Here is a 19,518-nt window from a genome sequence, read left to right on the forward strand (position 1 = left end):
TCCCCCACATGTTCAGGTTCCATTGTCTGTGTTGTCGACACCAGCGCCAACGGGCCTGACGGTGAAGGGCAGTCATTGCAGGCTTCCTGGTAGCCTTATGACAATACACTGTTTACCATTGGCAGAGCATTTTGGCAAATCTTTCTTGGGCGCTACCCACATAATCAGCTGTGCTGCTCATCCCACAAATGCATGATCCTTACAAGTTGGACATCATTGCGAAGGTAAATAAACAGGCTTTCCAACGATGTAAAATACAATGACCATTAGCATTGATACAACAGAGAAATAATCCACCAAACACAAGTTTAACAACTTTGTTTTTCCAGTATATATATATATATAAGGTGTTTTCAATGACCCTGGCTGATTACACCTCTATAGTCAGGTGAACGTTGGGTGGAGCTATGCAGGGAATTATTACGTGATTTCACCAAATTGGTTGCACTAAGAATGATAACTGGGTAAGTGTCCCCGTCCCAGCAGGTTCAACAAAATCAACATAGCGGTTGTAACAATGGATGGAAGCATTGTTTGCTTGCAGGGCCCATCCTGAATAATGAGAACTTTTGACACTCTAGGTACTTTTCTGAGACCTTTTACACTGTAATGTTGCTATTTATACTGAAGTAAAGCATCTAAATCCTTCCTCCACTACTGGATCAAAGTGATCAGTTACAATCACTTTGTGTTGATTTCCCTGTGTCTCATAGCTCAGAACCACCAGAACCCAACCCTGGGTCCAGCCTTCAGGCATGTGCTCTCGCTGTAGTCTCTGTTCCTGTTCAGTTCCAGTCACACAGATTTATCAGCTTTAATCCACTGAGCAGTCCTTGTGACTGAAGCTCCTGTGGCCCAACAATGATCTCTCTCTGTAAAGTCACTGAGATCTTTTCTTCTTTAAAGGGACTGTTTGTAAGTCCTAATTAAAGCTCAACACTGTTATACATCAGTTAATTCCTTAATTGTATGACACAGTGCTCGTGTACGGATCATCTGCGTTTGTTCCTCCTCTCGTTTATTCAGGTTTTTCATCAGAAGGAACATGGATGAGAAGTATTGTACAATCACCAGCAGCTTTATTTCACAGGCTTATTCAATATCCACACAAAGACATGAAATGAAAGAAATACATAATGTAGAACAAACGATGCATCATGTAGATTAAGGAGACATAGTTGAGTTCCAAGTAGAAAAGGAGTGATTGTGCAGGACATGGAGCAACATCACACCGTGTAGACAGATATCTAGTCTGGATAAAGAAGCACCATGTGACAGACTAAAGGCTGACTCTCATGGAAATGTCCAGAAGCTATTCACATGGGTTCTGGATGACTATCAGCAGGAAGTCGTTCTCTGCAGAGACATAAAAGAAGAGAAGACGTTGGATACAGATGTAGTGAAAGCTGTTGTGAGTTACAGCTGTAGACTGAGGTCACATTAAATGTTAGTTTCAGTGGTCTAACTACACACTCACCTGGTGCAACCAGGATCTCGTGTTTCTTGGAGCGGATGCGGAGGAAGGTGAGGTCATTCTGAGGGTCGATGTCCCTCACGGCGCTCCTCGCCTTCATGGTGAGGTGGCGAAGAAGTCCTGCGTACTGGACCGTCGTGGAGTTATCTAAAGTAGTTCTGATGGGAATACCTGACGAGATCAAACCGTTTACAACCTGTATAGTATCTTATACCTGCTGTTAACAACAGAGAACAGGCTTACCTTCTGCATTGACTACTATGGTTCCAATCACACCTTTATGGGCTTCGATCCTCTTCAGTGTTTCCTCAACTTCAGCCTGCAGGACACGAAGACATGAAGGAAGATATTCAATAAAACACACACTCATGAAATGTATAAAAGATATTAAGAAAATAAACAGCAACTTTAAGGATGTTTGATCTGGTTTCAGGTTAGTGCCAGTAAAGTCATTTAAATGACTTTATTATAGCTAGATAATATCATTGATGCAGTCAGGTCATTTCTGGTTATCTGCGTTAATATAAACATGAATAATTCAATTCAATTTATTTTATTTTTATATAGCGTCAAATCATAACAGAAGTTATCTGGAGAGGCTTTATATATAGAGCAGGTCTTAGACTGGACACCAGAGTAATCAGTTAATCATAAAGAGACATGATGAATATAGATATGAGGAGACACTGAAGGGAACTAAAAACAGAATAGAATAGAATAGAACAGAATAGCTTTATTGTCATCGTATTAAATACAACGAGATTCACAGTTGCCACTTCTGGTCAGTGCTTTAAAACAAATACTTGACAAGACTAAACGAGGCAGATAAAACATCTAACAGGTAAAACACACACAGTTATAAAGTAAATAAAACAGCTGAAGTAGATATAATAAATAAATAGAAACAGAAGTGTTACACTAGAGGTATAAAATATAAAATAGATGTAATGTAGACAGAGGTAATGGCTCTTGTAGAATAGGTAGAGGAGATGTAATAAATACAATGTAAACAAAGTTGCACTTGAGGTGTTCAGTATATTGAGGTGTTCAGTATATTGAGGTGTTCAGTATGTTGAGGTGTTCAGTATATTGAAGTGTTCAGTATATTGAGATGTTCAGTATATTGAGATGTTCAGTATATTGAGGTGTTCAGTATATTGAGGTGTTCAGTATATTGAGATGTTCAGTATGTTGAGGTGTTCAGTATGTTGAGATGTTCAGTATGTTGAGATGTTCAGTATATTGAGGTGTTCAGTATATTGAGATGTTCAGTATATTGAGATGTTCAGTATATTGAGGTGTTCAGTATGTTGAGGTGTTCAGTATATTGAAGTGTTCAGTATATTGAGATGTTCAGTATATTGAGATGTTCAGTATATTGAGATGTTCAGTATATTGAGGTGTTCAGTATATTGAGGTGTTCAGTATATTGAGATGTTCAGTATGTTGAGGTGTTCAGTATGTTGAGATGTTCAGTATGTTGAGATGTTCAGTATATTGAGGTGTTCAGTATATTGAGGTGTTCAGTATATTGAGGTGTTCAGTATATTGAGATGTTCAGTATGTTGAGGTGTTCAGTATATTGAGGTGTTCAGTATATTGAGGTGTTCAGTATATTGAGATGTTCAGTATATTGAGGTGTTCAGTATATTGAGATGTTCAGTATGTTGAGATGTTCAGTATATTGAGGTGTTCAGTATGTTGAGGTGTTCAGTATGTTGAGATGTTCAGTATATTGAGGTGTTCAGTATGTTGAGGTGTTCAGTATGTTGAGATGTTCAGTATATTGAGGTGTTCAGTATGTTGAGATGTTCAGTATATTGAGGTGTTCAGTATATTGAGATGTTCAGTATATTGAGGTGTTCAGTATGTTGAGATGTTCAGTATATTGAGGTGTTCAGTATATTGAGATGTTCAGTATGTTGAGATGTTCAGTATATTGAGGTGTTCAGTATGTTGAGGTGTTCAGTATGTTGAGGTGTTCAGTATATTGAGGTGTTCAGTATGTTGAGGTGTTCAGTATGTTGAGGTGTTCAGTATGTTGAGGTGTTCAGTATATTGAGGTGTTCAGTATGTTGAGGTGTTCAGTATATTGAGATGTTCAGTATATTGAGATGTTCAGTATATTGAGGTGTTCAGTATGTTGAGGTGTTCAGTATGTTGAGATGTTCAGTATATTGAGGTGTTCAGTATGTTGAGGTGTTCAGTATGTTGAGATGTTCAGTATATTGAGGTGTTCAGTATGTTGAGGTGTTCAGTATATTGAGGTGTTCAGTATGTTGAGGTGTTCAGTATATTGAGGTGTTCAGTATGTTGAGGTGTTCAGTATGTTGATATGTTGAGGTGTTCAGTATATTGAGGTGTTCAGTATGTTGAGGTGTTCAGTATATTGAGATGTTCAGTATATTGAGGTGTTCAGTATATTGAGGTGTTCAGTATATTGAGGTGTTCAGTATGTTGAGGTGTTCAGTATGTTGAGATGTTCAGTATGTTGAGGTGTTCAGTATATTGAGGTGTTCAGTATGTTGAGATGTTCAGTATATTGAGGTGTTCAGTATGTTGAGATGTTCAGTATATTGAGATGTTCAGTATGTTGAGGTGTTCAGTATATTGAGGTGTTCAGTATGTTGAGATGTTCAGTATATTGAGGTGTTCAGTATGTTGAGATGTTCAGTATATTGAGGTGTTCAGTATATTGAGGTGTTCAGTATATTGAGGTGTTCAGTATGTTGAGGTGTTCAGTATGTTGAGATGTTCAGTATGTTGAGGTGTTCAGTATGTTGAGGTGTTCAGTATATTGAGATGTTCAGTATGTTGAGGTGTTCAGTATGTTGAGATGTTCAGTATATTGAGGTGTTCAGTATGTTGAGATGTTCAGTATATTGAGGTGTTCAGTATATTGAGGTGTTCAGTATGTTGAGGTGTTCAGTATATTGAGGTGTTCAGTATATTGAGGTGTTCAGTATATTGAGGTGTTCAGTATGTTGAGGTGTTCAGTATATTGAGATGTTCAGTATATTGAGGTGTTCAGTATATTGAGGTGTTCAGTATATTGAGGTGTTCAGTATATTGAGGTGTTCTATATTGAGGTGTTCAGTATATTGAGGTGTTCAGTATATTGAGGTGTTCAGTATATTGAGGTGTTCAGTATATTGAGGTGTTCAGTATATTGAGGTGTTCTATATTGAGGTGTTCAGTATATTGAGGTGTTCAGTATATTGAGGTGTTCAGTATATTGAGGTGTTCAGTATATTGCATCACGGATACATTGCACAGATAAATGGATCACATTCAGTCAACTTACGTGTTCAATTGTTGCCATGTTGTCTGAGAGTCTCTCTGAGTCTGATCCATGGACTGTTCCGTCTTCTCTCTGCGCGTCCTCAGTCTGTCTCCTCACACTAACCTCCTGCTCTCTGCGCGTCTCTCTGTTGCCCAGAGAAACGGAAGTGTCGTCAGACGCAGTCGGAAGTGATCCGGGTATCGGTTCAGGCTGTGAGCTGTGAGGAGCTGAAGCTGAGTGTCTGTGTTCCTCTCTGAGTGACTGAGTGAAGATGCCGGAGCTCGCGGTGGAAAACGTGGTGGTTCATCCGCTGGTGCTGCTCAGCGTGGTGGATCACTTCAACAGGTCAGTCCACTGGTTCTGTTCAGAGTGTTTCTATAAAGGTTAGAAGATGACATGACCAGAAGAACAACGCTGCTAAGCTAGGCTAGGCTAGGCTAGGCTAACGTTAGCTTAGCCTAGCCTAGCCCTGCTGAGTCAGAGCCCCGTACACACTGAATGAAGACTTCACCACTGAGCTAGCGGCTAGTTAGCTCAGTGAGCTAGCTCTAGTTAGCTCACTGAGCTAGCTCTAGTTAGCTCAGTGAGCTAGCTCTAGTTAGCTCACTGAGCTAGAGCTAGCTCAGTGAGCTAACTAGAGCTAGCTCAGTGAGCTAACTAGAGCTAGCTCAGTGAGCTAACTAGAGCTAGCTCAGTGAGCTAACTAGAGCTAGCTCAGTGAGCTAACTAGAGCTAGCTCAGTGAGCTAACTAGAGCTAGCTCAGTGAGCTAACTAGAGCTAGCTCAGTGAGCTAACTAGAGCTAGCTCAGTGAGCTAGCTGAGTGTAGGTCATCTATAGCTGGTGTTCAGACACACACAGGTTACTGTGTTCAGCTGAACATGATCAGTAGATCAGTAGATCAGCAGGTGGTTCAACTGATATAAAGATATAATCTGATTTCATCAGCGATGATAACATGCAGATTAGCATTAGCTTGAGCATTAGCTTAGCATTAGCTTCAGATCAGATGGATCTGTATTCATCCTCTGGAGGAGATTCAGTCAAAGCAGCAACATCATCAAACATGAACACAGTGAAGCAGGAGAGGTATACAGGTATACAGGTATACAGGTATACAGGTATACAGGTATACAGGTATAGAGGTATACAGGTATAGAGATGTAAACAGAGTGAACAGGTGAGCAGTCTGTCAATCAATACATGTAGTATGTAGACTAAGACCTCCTCACTGACTGCTGGTGTTACATGGACCTGTGTTAGTGTTACATGGACCTGTGTTAGTGTTATATGGACCTGTGTTAGTGTTACATGGACCTGTGTTAGTGTTATATGGACCTGTGTTAGTGTTACATGGACCTGTGTTAGTGTTACATGGACCTGTGTTAGTGTTACATGGACCTGTGTTAGTGTTACATGGACCTGTGTTAGTGTTCTGTGTATATAGTACCAGTGTAAACCTGTGTTCTGCTGGTCTGGTTTATCTCATCTCATTGCCTCTCAGATGGCCCACTGGTCACCTCCTAGTCAGCAGGTCTACCCAGGTCTGATAGGAGGTCTGATAGGAGGTCTGATGATAGGAGGTCTGATGATAGGAGGTCTGATGATAGGAGGTCTGATGATAGGAGGTCTGATAGGAGGTCTGATGATAGGAGGTCTGATTATAGGAGGTCTGATAGGATGTTAGGATGTTGTGTAGTTACAGTTGAAGGAAAGTGAGAAAGAGGTGATCTAATATTTGCTAACGTGTCATTTCACAACACGAGTCCAGTTAGTTCTGTTAAAAGCAGAGTTTGTTAATGAAGTCTGGTCTGGAACTGAACCCCTGAACATCTGATCTCTATTCTGACACACTGGACATCCAGTCATCACCTCTTACTGGCATTAAATGATAGACAAATAGTTGAGTGTAGTTGGTCACTAGCTGGTGTTCCAACACAGTCAGGTTAATGTGTTGAACTGAACATGAATCGGTAGATCAGCCGGTTAGTGGTTGAACTGAACATGAATCAGTAGATCAGCCGGTTAGTGGTTGAACTGAACATGAATCAGTAGATCAGCCGGTTAGTGGTTGAACTGAACATGAATCAGTAGATCAGCCGGTTAGTGGTTGAACTGAACATGAATCAGTAGATCAGCAGGTTAGTGGTTGAACTGAACATGAATCAGTAGATCAGCCGGTTAGTGGTTGAACTGATATAATCTGGTCATTTTTTATTAGCAATGACAACATGAAGATTAGCATTAGTTTAGCTTCTAGTAGATTCAACATTCAAGAGTTTTATTTGCCATTATCATCTATAAGTTCACCTACAGTAAGTTCATGTGAATTGTGATCAGTTTACATCGAGTCAGCTTTAAGAAAAGAAAAGGTAGAAAAGGCAATACAAGGTAATTACAGAACAGAATAAGTAGCACATTCAACTCAACACAATAAATAAATACATTATTAAAATATAAAACTCCCTCAGTGTAGTCAATAAATAAACTAAACTACCCTCTGTATAGGAACAATACCCCAACAATACTAATATACAGTATATGTATGTATATATATATATATTATTTTTTTTTAATATCATATATGCTCCATGACCATGTTAAAAGAACTTGTAACTCTCATAAAAAATAATTTAAATAATGAATATCCATCCATCCATCCATCCATCTTCAACCGCTTATCCGGGATCGGGTCGCGGGGGCAACAGCTCCAGCAGGGGACCCCAAACTTCCCTTTCCCGGGCCACATTAACCAGCTCTGACTGGGGGATCCCGAGGCGTTCCCAGGCCAGAGTAGAGATATAATCTCTCCACCTAGTCCTGGGTCTTCCCAGCTGGTCGTGCCTGGAACACCTCCCAAGGGAGGCGCCCAGGAGGCATCCGTGCTAGATGCCCGAACCACCTCAACTGGCTCCTTTCGACGCAAAGGAGCAAGGACTCTACTCCGAGTTCCTCACGGATGACTGAGCTTCTTACCCTATCTCTAAGGGAGACACCAGCCACCCTCCTGAGGAAACCCATTTCGGCCGCTTGCACCCGCGACCTCGTTTTTTCGGTCATGACCATAGGTGAGAGTAGGAACGAAGATTGAACGGTAGATCGAGAGCTTTGCCTTCCGGCTCAGCTCTCTTTTCGTCACAACGGTGCGGTAAAGCGAATGCAATACCGCCCCTGCTGCTCCGATTCTCCGACCAATCTCACATTCCATCGTCCCCTCACTCGCGAACAAGACCCCGAGATACTTAAACTCCTTCACTTGGGGTAAGGACTCATTCCCTACCCGGAGTAGGCAATCCACCGGTTTCCTGCTGAGAACCATGGCCTCAGATTTAGAGGTGCTGATTCTCATCCCGACTGCGTCACACTCGGCTGCGAACCGATCCAGTGAGTGCTGGAGGTCGCAGACCGATGATGCCAACAGGACCACATCATCTGCAAAAAGCAGCGATGAGATCCTCAGCACACCGATCTGCAAACCCTCCTCCACCCGACTACGCCTCGATATCCTGTCCATGAATATCACGAACAGGATTGGTGACAAAGCGCAGCCCTGGCGTAGGCCAACCCCCACCGGAAACGAGTCCGACTTACTGCCGAGGATCCGAACACAGCTCTCGCTTTGGGCGTACAGGGATTGGATGGCCCTGAGAAGTGCCCCCCTCACCCCATACTCCCGCAGCACCCCCCACAGTATCTCCCGGGGGACCCGGTCATATGCCTTCTCCAAGTCCACAAAGCACATGTAGACTGGATGGGCATACTCCCAGGCCCCCTCCAGGATCCTTGCGAGAGTGAAGAGCTGGTCCGTTGTTCCACGGCCAGGACGGAATCCGCATTGTTCCTCTTCGATCCGAGGTTCGACTATCGGCCGAACCCTCCTTTCCAGCACCTTGGAGTAGACTTTACCAGGGAGGCTGAGCAGTGTGATACCCCTGTAATTGGCACACACTCTCTGGTCCCCCTTTTTGAAAAGGGGAACCACCACCCCGGTCTGCCGCTCCTTAGGCACTGTCACCGACTTCCACGCGGTGTTGAAGAGACGTGTCATCCAAGACAGCCCCTCCCCACCCAGAGCCTTCAGCATTTCAGGGCGGATCTCATCAACCCCCGGGGCTTTGCCACTGTGGAGTTGTTTGACTACCTCAGTGACTTCCACCAGGGTAATTGATGATGGTCCCCCATCAGCTTCCAGCTCTGCCTCTACCATAGAGGGCATATTGGTCGGATTCAGAAGTTCCTCAAAGTGCTCCTTCCACCGCCCGATTACCTCCTCAGTTGAGGTCAACAGTGTCCCATCCTTACTGTACACAGCTTGGATGGTTCCCCGTTTCCCCCTCCTAAGGTGCCGGATGGTTTTCCAGAAGCACTTTGGTGCCGACCGAAAGTCCTTCTCCATGGCTGCTCCGAACTCCTCCCACACCCGCTGCTTTGCCTCCGTCACGGCAGTGGCTGCTGCTCTTCGGGCCCGTCGGTACCCTGCAACTGCCTCCGGAGACCTCCGAGATAACATATCCCGGAAGGCCTCCTTCTTCAGTCGGACGGCTTCCCTGACCACCGGTGTCCACCACGGTGTTCGAGGGTTGCCGCCCCTTGAGGCACCTAAGACCTTAAAACCACAGCTCACCGCCGCAGCTTCAGCAATGGAAGCTTTGAACATCGTCCACTCGGGTTCAATGCCCCCAACCTCCACAGGGATGCCAGAAAAGCTCCGCCGGAGGTGTGAGTTGAAGATCTCTCGGACAGGGGCCTCCTCCAGACGTTCCCAGTTCACCCTCACTACGCGTTTGGGCTTACCAGGTCTGTCCAGAGTCTTCCCCCACCCTCTGACCCAACTCACCACCAGATGGTGATCAGTTGACAGCTCCGCCCCTCTCTTCACCCGAGTGTCCAAAACATGCGGCCTCAGATCAGATGATACGATTACAAAATCGATCATCGACCTTCGGCCTAGGGTGCTCTGGTACCACGTACACTTATGAGCATCCTTATGTTCGAACATGGTGTTCGTTATGGACAATCCATGACTAGCACAGAAGTCCAACAACAAACGACCACTCGGGTTTAGATCAGGGAGGCCGTTCCTCCCAATCACGCCACTCCAGGTGTCTCCATCGTTGCCCACGTGCGCGTTGAAGTCTCCCAGGAGAACTATGGAGTCCCCTACTGGAGCCCCATACAGGACTCCATTCAGGGTCTCCAAGAAGGCCGAATACTCCGAACTGCTGTTTGGTGCATACGCACAAACAACAGTCAGAGTTTTCCCCCCCATAACCCGAAGGCGTAGGGAGGCGACCCTCTCGTCCACCGGGGTAAACTCCAACATAGCGGCACTCAGCCGGGGATTTGTGAGTATCCCCACACCCGCCCGGCGCCTCACACCATGGGCAACTCCAGAGAAGAATAGAGTCCAACCCCTATCCAAGAGTACGGTTCCAGAACCGAGGCTGTGCGTAGAGGTAAGCCCTACCAGATCCAACTGGTAGCGCTCCACCTCCCGCACAAGCTCCAGCTCCTTCCCCCACAGAGAGGTGACGTTCCACGTCCCCAGAGCCAGCCTCTGCCGCCCGGGTCCAGTCCGTCGAGGTCCCTGGCCTTCACTGCCACCCGTGTGGCAGCGCACCCGACCCAAGCGGTTCTTCCCGCAGGTGGTGAGCCCACAGGATGGAGAGGAGGGGGGTGCCACGTTCCTTTTTCGGGGTATCCCCGGCCGGGCTCCGTGGCAAGCCCGGCCACCAGACGCTCGTTGACGGGCCCTCCGTCTGGGCCTGGCTCCAGACGTGGGCCCCGGGCTTCCTCCGGGCCGGGTAACTCCTCCTCTGCCTCGTGTCGTCATTGGGTTTTTTGTGAACCATTCTTAGTCCGGCCCCTCACCTAAGACCAATTTGCCATGGGAGACCCTACCAGGAGCACGAGGCTCCAGACAACACAGCCCTCAGGGTCATAGGGACACACAAACCTCTCCACCACGTTAAGGTGATGGTTCCCGGAGAGGAATAATGAATATATTTCAGAGTATTGCTCAGTGGAAGGCAGCATATTGCACAGCATTACAGTCCATTCAGTTCAGGTGAACTGTGTGTCAGTGATGGTAAGGAGGTGTGGGGGGGTTTTAGTGTTTCTCTTTAACGTCCTTTACCACCAGTCTGATTGTAGCTGGAAGAAGAAGGTGTTGTGAAACCAGATCTGCTCTGTGAGGGGAGATGCTCTCTGGACTGTGGAGCCTCAGGTTGAGTCCTGATTCCCTCCACCTGAACAGAGAGAGAGCTGGGTGGTGTTCCACCTGAACACAGAGAGAGAGCTGGGTGGTGTTCCACCTGAACACAGAGAGAGCTGGGTGGTGTTCCACCTGAACACAGAGAGAGAGCTGGGTGGTGTTCCACCTGAACACAGAGAGAGAGCTGGGTGGTGTTCCACCTGAACACAGAGAGAGAGCTGGGTGGTGTTCCACCTGAACACAGAGAGAGAGCTGGGTGGTGTTCCACCTGAACACAGAGAGAGCTGGGTGGTGTCTGTCCTTCAGGAGCAGCCTAGCATCAGGTCTAAAGGTGTTTCTGAGTCATGTTGTTCACTGCTGACTGAAGTCAGATCAGATTAACGAGACGATGTGTATTTCTCTCTCCAGGATAGGAAAAGTTGGCAATCAGAAGCGAGTGGTGGGAGTCCTTCTGGGATCATGGCAGAAAAAAGTTCTTGACGTCTCAAATAGTTTTGCAGGTGAGTGACATGGTGACATGGTGACATGGTGAGAGACATGGTGACATTGTGAGTGACTTGGTGAGAGACATGGTGACATGGTGAGTGACATGGTGACATGGTGAGTGACATGGTGTATTTGGAGGATTTAGGAGAAACAGGTTCACAATAATATAATAAAGGGAAATAGAACCATTAGAGTTTAGTCTCTAGTGTTAAAGGGGAATAGAACCATTAGAGTTTAGTCTCTAGTGTTAAAGGGGAATAGAACCATTAGAGTTTAGTCTCTAGTGTTAAAGGGGAATAGAACCATTAGAGTTTAGTCTCTAGTGTTAAAGGGGAATAGAACCATTAGAGTTTAGTCTCTAGTGTTAAAGGGGAATAGAACCATTAGAGTTTAGTCTCTAGTGTTAAAGGGGAATAGAACCATTAGAGTTTAGTCTCGAGTGTTAAAGGGGAATAGAACCATTAGAGTTTAGTCTCTAGTGTTAAAGGGGAATAGAACCATTAGAGTTTAGTCTCTAGTGATAAAGGGGAATAGAGCCATTAGAGTTTAGTCTCTAGTGTTAAAGGGGAATAGAGCCATTAGTTTAGTCTCTAGTGTTAAAGGGGAGTAGAACCATTAGAGTTTAGTCTCTAGTGTTAAAGGGGAATAGAACCATTAGAGTTTAGTCTCTAGTGATAAAGGAATAGAACCATTAGAGTTTAGTCTCTAGTGATAAAGGGGAATAGAACCATTAGAGTTTAGTCTCGAGTGTTAAAGGGGAATAGAACCATTAGAGTTTAGTCTCTAGTGTTAAAGGGAAATAGAACCATTAGAGTTTAGTCTCTAGTGTTAAAGGGGAATAGAGCCATTAGAGTTTAGTCTCTAGTGTTAAAGGGGAATAGAGCCATTAGTTTAGTCTCTAGTGTTAAAGGGGAATAGAGCCATTAGAGTTTAGTCTCTAGTGTTAAAGGGGAATAGAGCCATTAGAGTTTAGTCTCTAGTGATAAAGGGGAATAGAACCATTAGAGTTTAGTCTCGAGTGTTAAAGGGGAATAGAACCATTAGAGTTTAGTCTCTAGTGTTAAAGGGGAGTAGAACCATTAGAGTTTAGTCTCTAGTGATAAAGGAATAGAACCATTAGAGTTTAGTCTCTAGTGATAAAGGGGAATAGAACCATTAGAGTTTAGTCTCGAGTGTTAAAGGGGAATAGAACCATTAGAGTTTAGTCTCTAGTGTTAAAGGGGAGTAGAACCATTAGAGTTTAGTCTCGAGTGTTAAAGGGGAGTAGAACCATTAGAGTTTAGTCTCTAGTGATAAAGGAATAGAACCATTAGAGTTTAGTCTCTAGTATGTTACAAACTGTTAAAAGACTGGATCCTTCACTGCTGATGATGTCCCCAGTAGGATGTGTTATCTGACCCTCCCTGCACACTAAATACTCACATCTTTCAAACTTCATGCTCTCAGTTTGTAATGCAGGCCTTCTGTTATAAATGTGTGTTCTTAAATCCTAAACCAAGATCACCAACGGCATCATCAGAGTTTATAAGACCTCAGAGAGCTCCCTTCAGAGCCACAGAAAACATCACACAGTTGTTTTCTCAGGCAGATCAGGCGGGTAAAACCAGTGGAGGGCCCCGTTTATGATATTTTCATACATCACACAGCATCTTACTGTGGATTCATAACTGCTACAACACTTTATGGATTCATAACTGCTACAACACTTTATGGATTCATAACTGCTACAACACTTTATGGATTCATAACTGCTACAACACTTTATGGATTCATAACTGCTACAACACTTTATGGATTCATAACTGCTACAACACTTTATGGATTCATAACTGCTACAACACTTTATGAAGGGAAAATTCACACACACATTTATTTTAAATGTCAGGAAAGTCTGCCACAGACAATTTCTGTCAATTCATTGTCAGTGTTCCTTTACAGTGCCATTTGACGAGGATGACAGAGACGACTCCGTGTGGTTCCTGGATCATGACTACTTGGAGAACATGTATGGCATGTTCAAGAAAGTTAATGGTAAGGCACTGAACTACGTCTGCCTGATTCAGTTGTGTTCTATGTGATGGTGCTGCCCTGGTTTTCTACCTGTGAATAACTGTCTTCCCTGGTTTTCAGCCAGAGAAAGAATAGTGGGATGGTACCACACAGGACCCAAGTTACATAAAAATGACATTGCCATCAATGAGCTCATCAAGCAGTACTGTACCAACTCGGTATGTAACTGGTTTCCTCTGCTTTGTGGTCATGTGTTGTGACATCAGCTTGTTCTATAAGTCACTAATATGTCTGTCATCCTACCAGGTGTTAGTCATCATAGATGTGAAGCCCAAAGACCTCGGTCTACCTACAGAAGCATACATCTCTGTGGAGGAGATCCATGATGTAAGTGAATCGTAATAGAATAACCGTTGTTTCCAAAGTGTTTGTGCTGAGCATTGATTTATTGAATCATAAATGACATAATAACCCAGTCTGGGTTTCCTGGACACAAGTCTGGTGATTCTCAATGAAATAGGTTTAGTGATTACTCTTCATATGTAATCTGTCCACAAGGTCAACTGGACGACCTTTGAAGAGCTAAAGGTTGTTAGAAAGTATTCCCAGTGGAAGGTGACAGTCTGTACTGCAGTGTTCTCATCCTGTTCCATCTGTTGCTTTCAAACACCTCACTGAGGCTTTTCTTTTTAGGGGTTTTTGTATGTTGGTTGAAAACAGGCATTATCTTCATTAGTTTCATTGTTGTCATTTCCTCTTTACAGGATGGAACTCCAACATCCAAGACATTTGAACACGTCACCAGTGAGATTGGAGCTGAGGAAGCGGAGGAAGTGGGTGTGGAGCATCTGCTCAGGTACCAAACAGACCTTTGATTCACACACTTTGCTACGCTGGTAAACATGGAATAACCCTTTTAGTCACAACAGTAAATACTTGTGGTTTCACTACTGAGTAGAAATGATGCTTCAACTTTACTCTAATCACCAAATGTCCTAAGACATACTGATGAAATGATCAACACTGTAAACTCTTCACATCTCATTCACACTCATTCACTTGTCATCCGCTACATCCCATAATACAGAGACATCAAGGATACCACCGTGGGCACTCTGTCGCAACAGATCACAAACCAGGTTCACGGCCTGAAGGGACTCAACTCCAAGCTGTTGGACATCCGCTCTTACCTGGAGAGAGTGACGGCAGGGAAACTCCCCATCAACCACCAGATCATCTACCAGCTGCAGGACGTCTTCAACCTGCTGCCAGACGTCAACCTACTGGTACGGTCTTTCTGTTGATTTACAGGAGTCACTGGAGGGAAATCAGTGTCTTTTGAATTACAGTTATTGAAATATAGTTTATTTTGCTTATGGTATGTGACTTTGAGAGCTATATATATGTATATTTATGAATATATTGAAACATTAGTACACTTGTTATGTTATTAATTCTGTACAATTACAACTACAGCACAATTTACAATGAGTTCAGTGAACCAAACGGAGGAGAGGAAAACAAAGATCTGAACAGAAAACATGAAATCCTCTCTGACTGAGCAGCTTCTCAGTTTGTCCTCTGGAGGGCAAAGTGAGTCTGACTGAGCAGCTTCTCAGTTTGTCCTCTGGAGGGCAAAGTGAGTCAGATTGAGTGACAGGCAGCCCTCCAGCACCTCAGATGTTTACCAGCATCAACTGTAGCTCCGAACAAAGACATCTGTCCACCGGGGTCCTATTTAGAGTATATTCTTCCATTCCATCGTTTTTTAAAAATGTAATTCAGTTATCTAGTTTTATTAATTCTTGGACGCCGTCCTGTGATTAACCAGCATAACTGCATCTAGTCTAGTTTATTATTATTATTATTATTATTATTTTTCCTTTATCCTTGTTCATTTCACATCATATGAACATGATGTGTGTTGTGTTGCTGAATATGATCATATCATATGAACATGATGCGTGTTGTGTTGCTGAATATGATCATATCATATGAACATGATGCGTGTTGTTGTGTTGCTGAATATGATCATATCATATGAACATGATGCGTGTTGTGTTGCTGAATATGATCATATCATATGAACATGATGTGTGTTGTTGTGTTGCTGAATATGATCATATCATATGAACATGATGCGTGTTGTTGTGTTGCTGAATATGATCATATCATATGAACATGATGTGTGTTGTGTTGCTGAATATGATCATATCATATGAACATGATGCGTGTTGTGTTGCTGAATATGATCATATCATATGAACATGATGTGTGTTGTTGTGTTGCTGAATATGATCATATCATATGAACATGATGCGTGTTGTTGTGTTGCTGAATATGATCATATCATATGAACATGATGCGTGTTGTTGTGTTGCTGAATCTTCTGCTTGTGTCTCTGCAGGAGTTCACCAAAGCCTTCTACCTGAAGACCAACGACCAGATGCTGGTGGTGTACCTGGCCTCGCTCATCCGCTCCGTGGTGGCTCTTCACAACTTGATCAACAACAAGATTTCCAACCGAGACGCAGAGAAGAAGGAAGGACAGGAGAAGGAGGAAGGCAAGAAAGAGAAGAAAGACGACAAAGAGAAAAAAGATGATAAGGACAAAGACAAGGAGAAGGAGAAAGCTGATGGTGCCAAGAAAGACGAGAAGAAGAAGAAATGAGTGTTGTCTCTCTTTCAGGTCTTCTCTCACATCATGCCGTCTTCCTCCGAGTGGTGCTCTACTTTCTGCCCACAGTCACAGCTCTGCATGTGGGTCTCCGGCTAAAAGTAGGACTCTATATGGGGAACGGTGTCATATGAGACCTGGCCTCAGGGTCACAAGTGTCCCTCATAAAGACTGTTATTATCGTACAGAGATCTTCGGTGTTCTGAACTATGACAACATGTTTATTCTGTTTTCATAGTTGCCATGCTCCTGATGTTGTACAACAGCTGGAGTTTCTTTTTTCTAAGATGGAAAAAAACTGTTTTGTTTCTGTATCACTCATTAAATATGGATCAGATTAAAAATGGGCTGTTTTTTTGCAGTTTTCTGTTTTTATTTGATCTGTCTAAATTTAGAAACGGTTGGTAAGTTGTTGTATAATAGAAACGCCTGAAGACAGATGAACTGATTCTATTGATACTGTCAAAAACTAAACAGTGAACAGGCGGTGTGTGTGAGTGTGTGTGGGGGGGGATATTCCCCACGGCAGTATGAACTCAGTGATGCTCAGATCTCCAAATTCTAGACTGAATGAGGATGAGTTCTGTTACTGAGAACAGAAGCTGCTCCAACACTAACAAAGTTACACGTTTTAAATAGATCTGGTACAAACAACACGGCAGAACTAAGTAACAATACTATACAATATGGTGTATATGTATGGTGCAGCAACACACCAGACAGGCCTTTAGAATATGCTATTCTATTCTTTCTCACAGCAGACATTTTGACTTGTTATAGTAGCAAAGGAACAGGTGTTACTAATAATACTAATAACACTTAGAGATGGCTCCGTTCTGTTGAAGAGTGACGGTGAGTCAGCATGCACCAGAAACAAGTAGACTAATCGAAGCAGCTCAAAGGAATTCAGCCGTCATTAAGTTACATTATTTACATCTGTGCTTTTCCTACTGTGACGAGTCAAAATGTGTTTCATGGAAAAGCAAAATGGGTCTCAAGGAGCTCCACGACGGGTTTTAAAAGAGCTCTGTCACCCAGGACTCAGGTCACAGGACTCAGGTCACAGGTGTAGCCAGTGTTGCTGATGAGCTCAGGTGTTGCTGTTTCACTGAGGAGCCACGGCCACGCCCGTCTCCAGTACCTGCCCACACAAACCAAGTAGCAGGCAGACAGAGTCGTGGAACAGAACAATGAAAGATAATAAATGGCTCATAATACTACATACTGTAGGACACCATAATACAAGTAAATAAAAATAATAAATATATAAATAAATAGGCAAGATGAGATGTAGTTCAGTTACTGAGATATAATAGTGAGCAGGTTTCTGGTGGATTTGGGATACAAACGGCAATACAAATCTATAAAAGTCCTATATAGCTTAGATTAGATTCAACTTTATTTATCATTGCACAGAGTAGGCTATAAGTACCAGTACAAGTACCAGTACAAGTACAAGTAGAAGTAGAATTACAACGACATGCAGTTAACCAGAGTACAATCTAGTAAAGTGCAGATGAAGACAGTATATACAAATGAGGATATATGTGGCGTATATATAAATAGACATGCAGATTGCAGTTAAAGTGCAAAGGATACACATATGTTATATTCTAATGAATAAGAGTTAAGTATAAGTTGCATACTGATGAAATATTGTAAAATATAAATATACAAATGTATTATTTTTAAATGCAATATCATGTAAAGCATTATGGAGGACGGAACCTGGCAAAATAAATAAATGACTCGATAAATAAATATATATATACGTATATATATATATGTCAATAAATGTAGCAAAATTAATATTACAAATAAATGCAGCCATTAATTGATAGAATGTGACATACATTTATATTTCTGCTTCTTTATTTATTTATCTTGGTATTAATTCCCTTATTTATTTACTATTCTGTTTAATTTTCCCTTTCATTTATTAATGCATTTATTTTTATTATTTTACAAATATACTAATTTCTCTTTGCACTTATTTTTTTACTTATTTTATATTTATTTTTTAAATGTATGTATTAATTCATTTATTTATTTCTGCTTGATTTTTCCCTTTGCATTTCACACCTTATTTATTTCCCCAAAACTTCATTTCTTTATGCATTTCTTTATGCATGTCTTTATGCATGTCTTTATGCATGTCTTTATGCATGTCTTTATGCATTTCTGCTCCATTATGCAAATGAGGGGCTGATTCAACTTTATTGTCATCGCACACAGTAGAAGTACAACGACGTGCAGTTTTGCATCCAACCAGAGTGCAAACCAGGATAACTGATATACAGTGTGTGGCGTATATAAATAGACATACAGATTGCAGTTAAGGTGCAAAGGATAGACATATGTTATATTCTATTATGAATAAGAGTTAAGTATAAGTTGCATACTGATGAAATAAATCAATAAAACTATGAGTATTATAAAGAATATATATAGAGGTGGAGTTATATTTATATCTACACAGAGAGGTTATGTACAGAGAGCTATGGGACTGAGTGAAGATATATTACATGAATATTAGAAATAGCTTGTATATATATTTAATATATACTGTATATATATATACTGTATATTGTATATATTATATACTGTATATATATATACAATATATATACAGTATATTATATATATACTGTATATATATATACAGTATATAAAGTAGAGTTATTATGAGGACACAGGGTGCAGCGCTGTGCCTTTTAGTGAGGAGGAGGAGGAGGAGGAGGAGGAAGAGCAAGAGGAGGAGGAGAAGGAGAAGGAGGAGGAAGAGGAGGAGGAGGAAGAGCAAGAGGAGGAGGAGAAGGAGGAGGAGGAGAAGGAGGAGGAGGAGGAAGAGGAGGAGGAAGAGGAGGAGGAGAAGGAAGAGGAGGAGGAGGAGGAGGAGGAAGAGCAAGAGGAGGAGGAGAAGGAGAAGGAGGAGGAGGAGGAAGAGGAGGAGGAGGAAGAGCAAGAGGAGGAGGAGAAGGAGGAGGAGGAGAAGGAGGAGGAGGAAGAGGAAGAGGAGGAGAAGGAGGAGGAGGAAGAGGAGGAGGAGGAGGAGGAGGAGGAGGAGGAGGAGGAGGAGGAGGAGGAGGAAGAGGAGGAGGAGGAAGAGCAAGAGGAGGAGGAGAAGGAGGAGGAGGAGAAGGAGGAGGAGGAGGAAGAGGAGGAGGAAGAGGAGGAGGAGGAGGAGAAGGAAGAGCAAGAGGAGGAGGAGAAGGAGAAGGAGGAGGAGGAGGAAGAGGAGGAGGAGGAGGAGGAAGAGCAAGAGGAGGAGGAGAAGGAGGAGGAGGAGAAGGAGGAGGAGGAGGAAGAGGAAGAGGAGGAGAAGGAGGAGGAGGAAGAGGAGGAGGAGGAGGAGGAGGAAGAGGAGGAGGAGGA

The 19,518-nt window shown here is 42.9% G+C and overlaps 2 protein-coding genes across 3 annotated transcripts; one reads left to right on the plus strand and one right to left on the minus strand.

Moving 5' to 3' along the window:
* Positions 1-1,059: 1,059 nt before the first annotated feature.
* On the minus strand, positions 1,060-4,991 carry LOC141766841 (dynein light chain roadblock-type 2). Of its 2 annotated transcripts, none has more exons than XM_074634018.1 (4): positions 4,779-4,991; positions 1,718-1,793; positions 1,478-1,645; positions 1,060-1,356 (listed from the first exon to the last, which is right to left on the minus strand). In XM_074634018.1, the coding sequence occupies exons 1-4, from the start codon at positions 4,794-4,796 to the stop codon at positions 1,313-1,315; spliced, it is 306 nt and encodes a 101-aa protein (XP_074490119.1). In that variant the 5' UTR covers positions 4,797-4,991; the 3' UTR covers positions 1,060-1,312. The 2 variants fall into 2 exon arrangements, with proteins under 2 accessions (XP_074490119.1, XP_074490120.1); XM_074634019.1 differs by having other exon boundaries at positions 1,718-1,786; positions 4,775-4,991.
* psmd7 (proteasome 26S subunit, non-ATPase 7) lies at positions 4,936-16,501 on the plus strand. Its single transcript, XM_074634016.1, has 8 exons — positions 4,936-5,102; positions 11,379-11,470; positions 13,395-13,487; positions 13,587-13,684; positions 13,773-13,853; positions 14,231-14,322; positions 14,554-14,752; positions 15,874-16,501. Exons 1-8 carry the CDS (start codon positions 5,029-5,031, stop codon positions 16,135-16,137), a joined length of 993 nt encoding a protein of 330 aa, XP_074490117.1. The 5' UTR covers positions 4,936-5,028; the 3' UTR covers positions 16,138-16,501.
* Positions 16,502-19,518: the final 3,017 nt, after the last annotated feature.

This window comes from Sebastes fasciatus, chromosome 4 (genome assembly GCF_043250625.1).
Source record: "Sebastes fasciatus isolate fSebFas1 chromosome 4, fSebFas1.pri, whole genome shotgun sequence".
NCBI lineage: Eukaryota > Metazoa > Chordata > Actinopteri > Perciformes > Sebastidae > Sebastes > Sebastes fasciatus.

Excerpts from the sequence above, each read along its gene's own strand:
- LOC141766841 (XM_074634018.1), bottom strand. Across the intron at positions 1,646-1,717 it reads CATAGTAGTCAATGCAGAAG|GTATTCCCATCAGAACTACT; the intron begins GTAAGCCTGTTC and ends TGATCTCGTCAG. Across the intron at positions 1,357-1,477 it reads CGAGATCCTGGTTGCACCAG|AGAACGACTTCCTGCTGATA; the intron begins GTGAGTGTGTAG and ends ATGTCTCTGCAG.
- psmd7 (XM_074634016.1), top strand. The coding sequence starts at position 5,029 with ATGCCGGAGCTCGCGGTGGAAAACGTGGTGGTTCATCCGCTGGTGCTG. Across the intron at positions 11,471-13,394 it reads CGTCTCAAATAGTTTTGCAG|TGCCATTTGACGAGGATGAC; the intron begins GTGAGTGACATG and ends GTTCCTTTACAG. Across the intron at positions 13,854-14,230 it reads CTGTGGAGGAGATCCATGAT|GATGGAACTCCAACATCCAA; the intron begins GTAAGTGAATCG and ends TCCTCTTTACAG.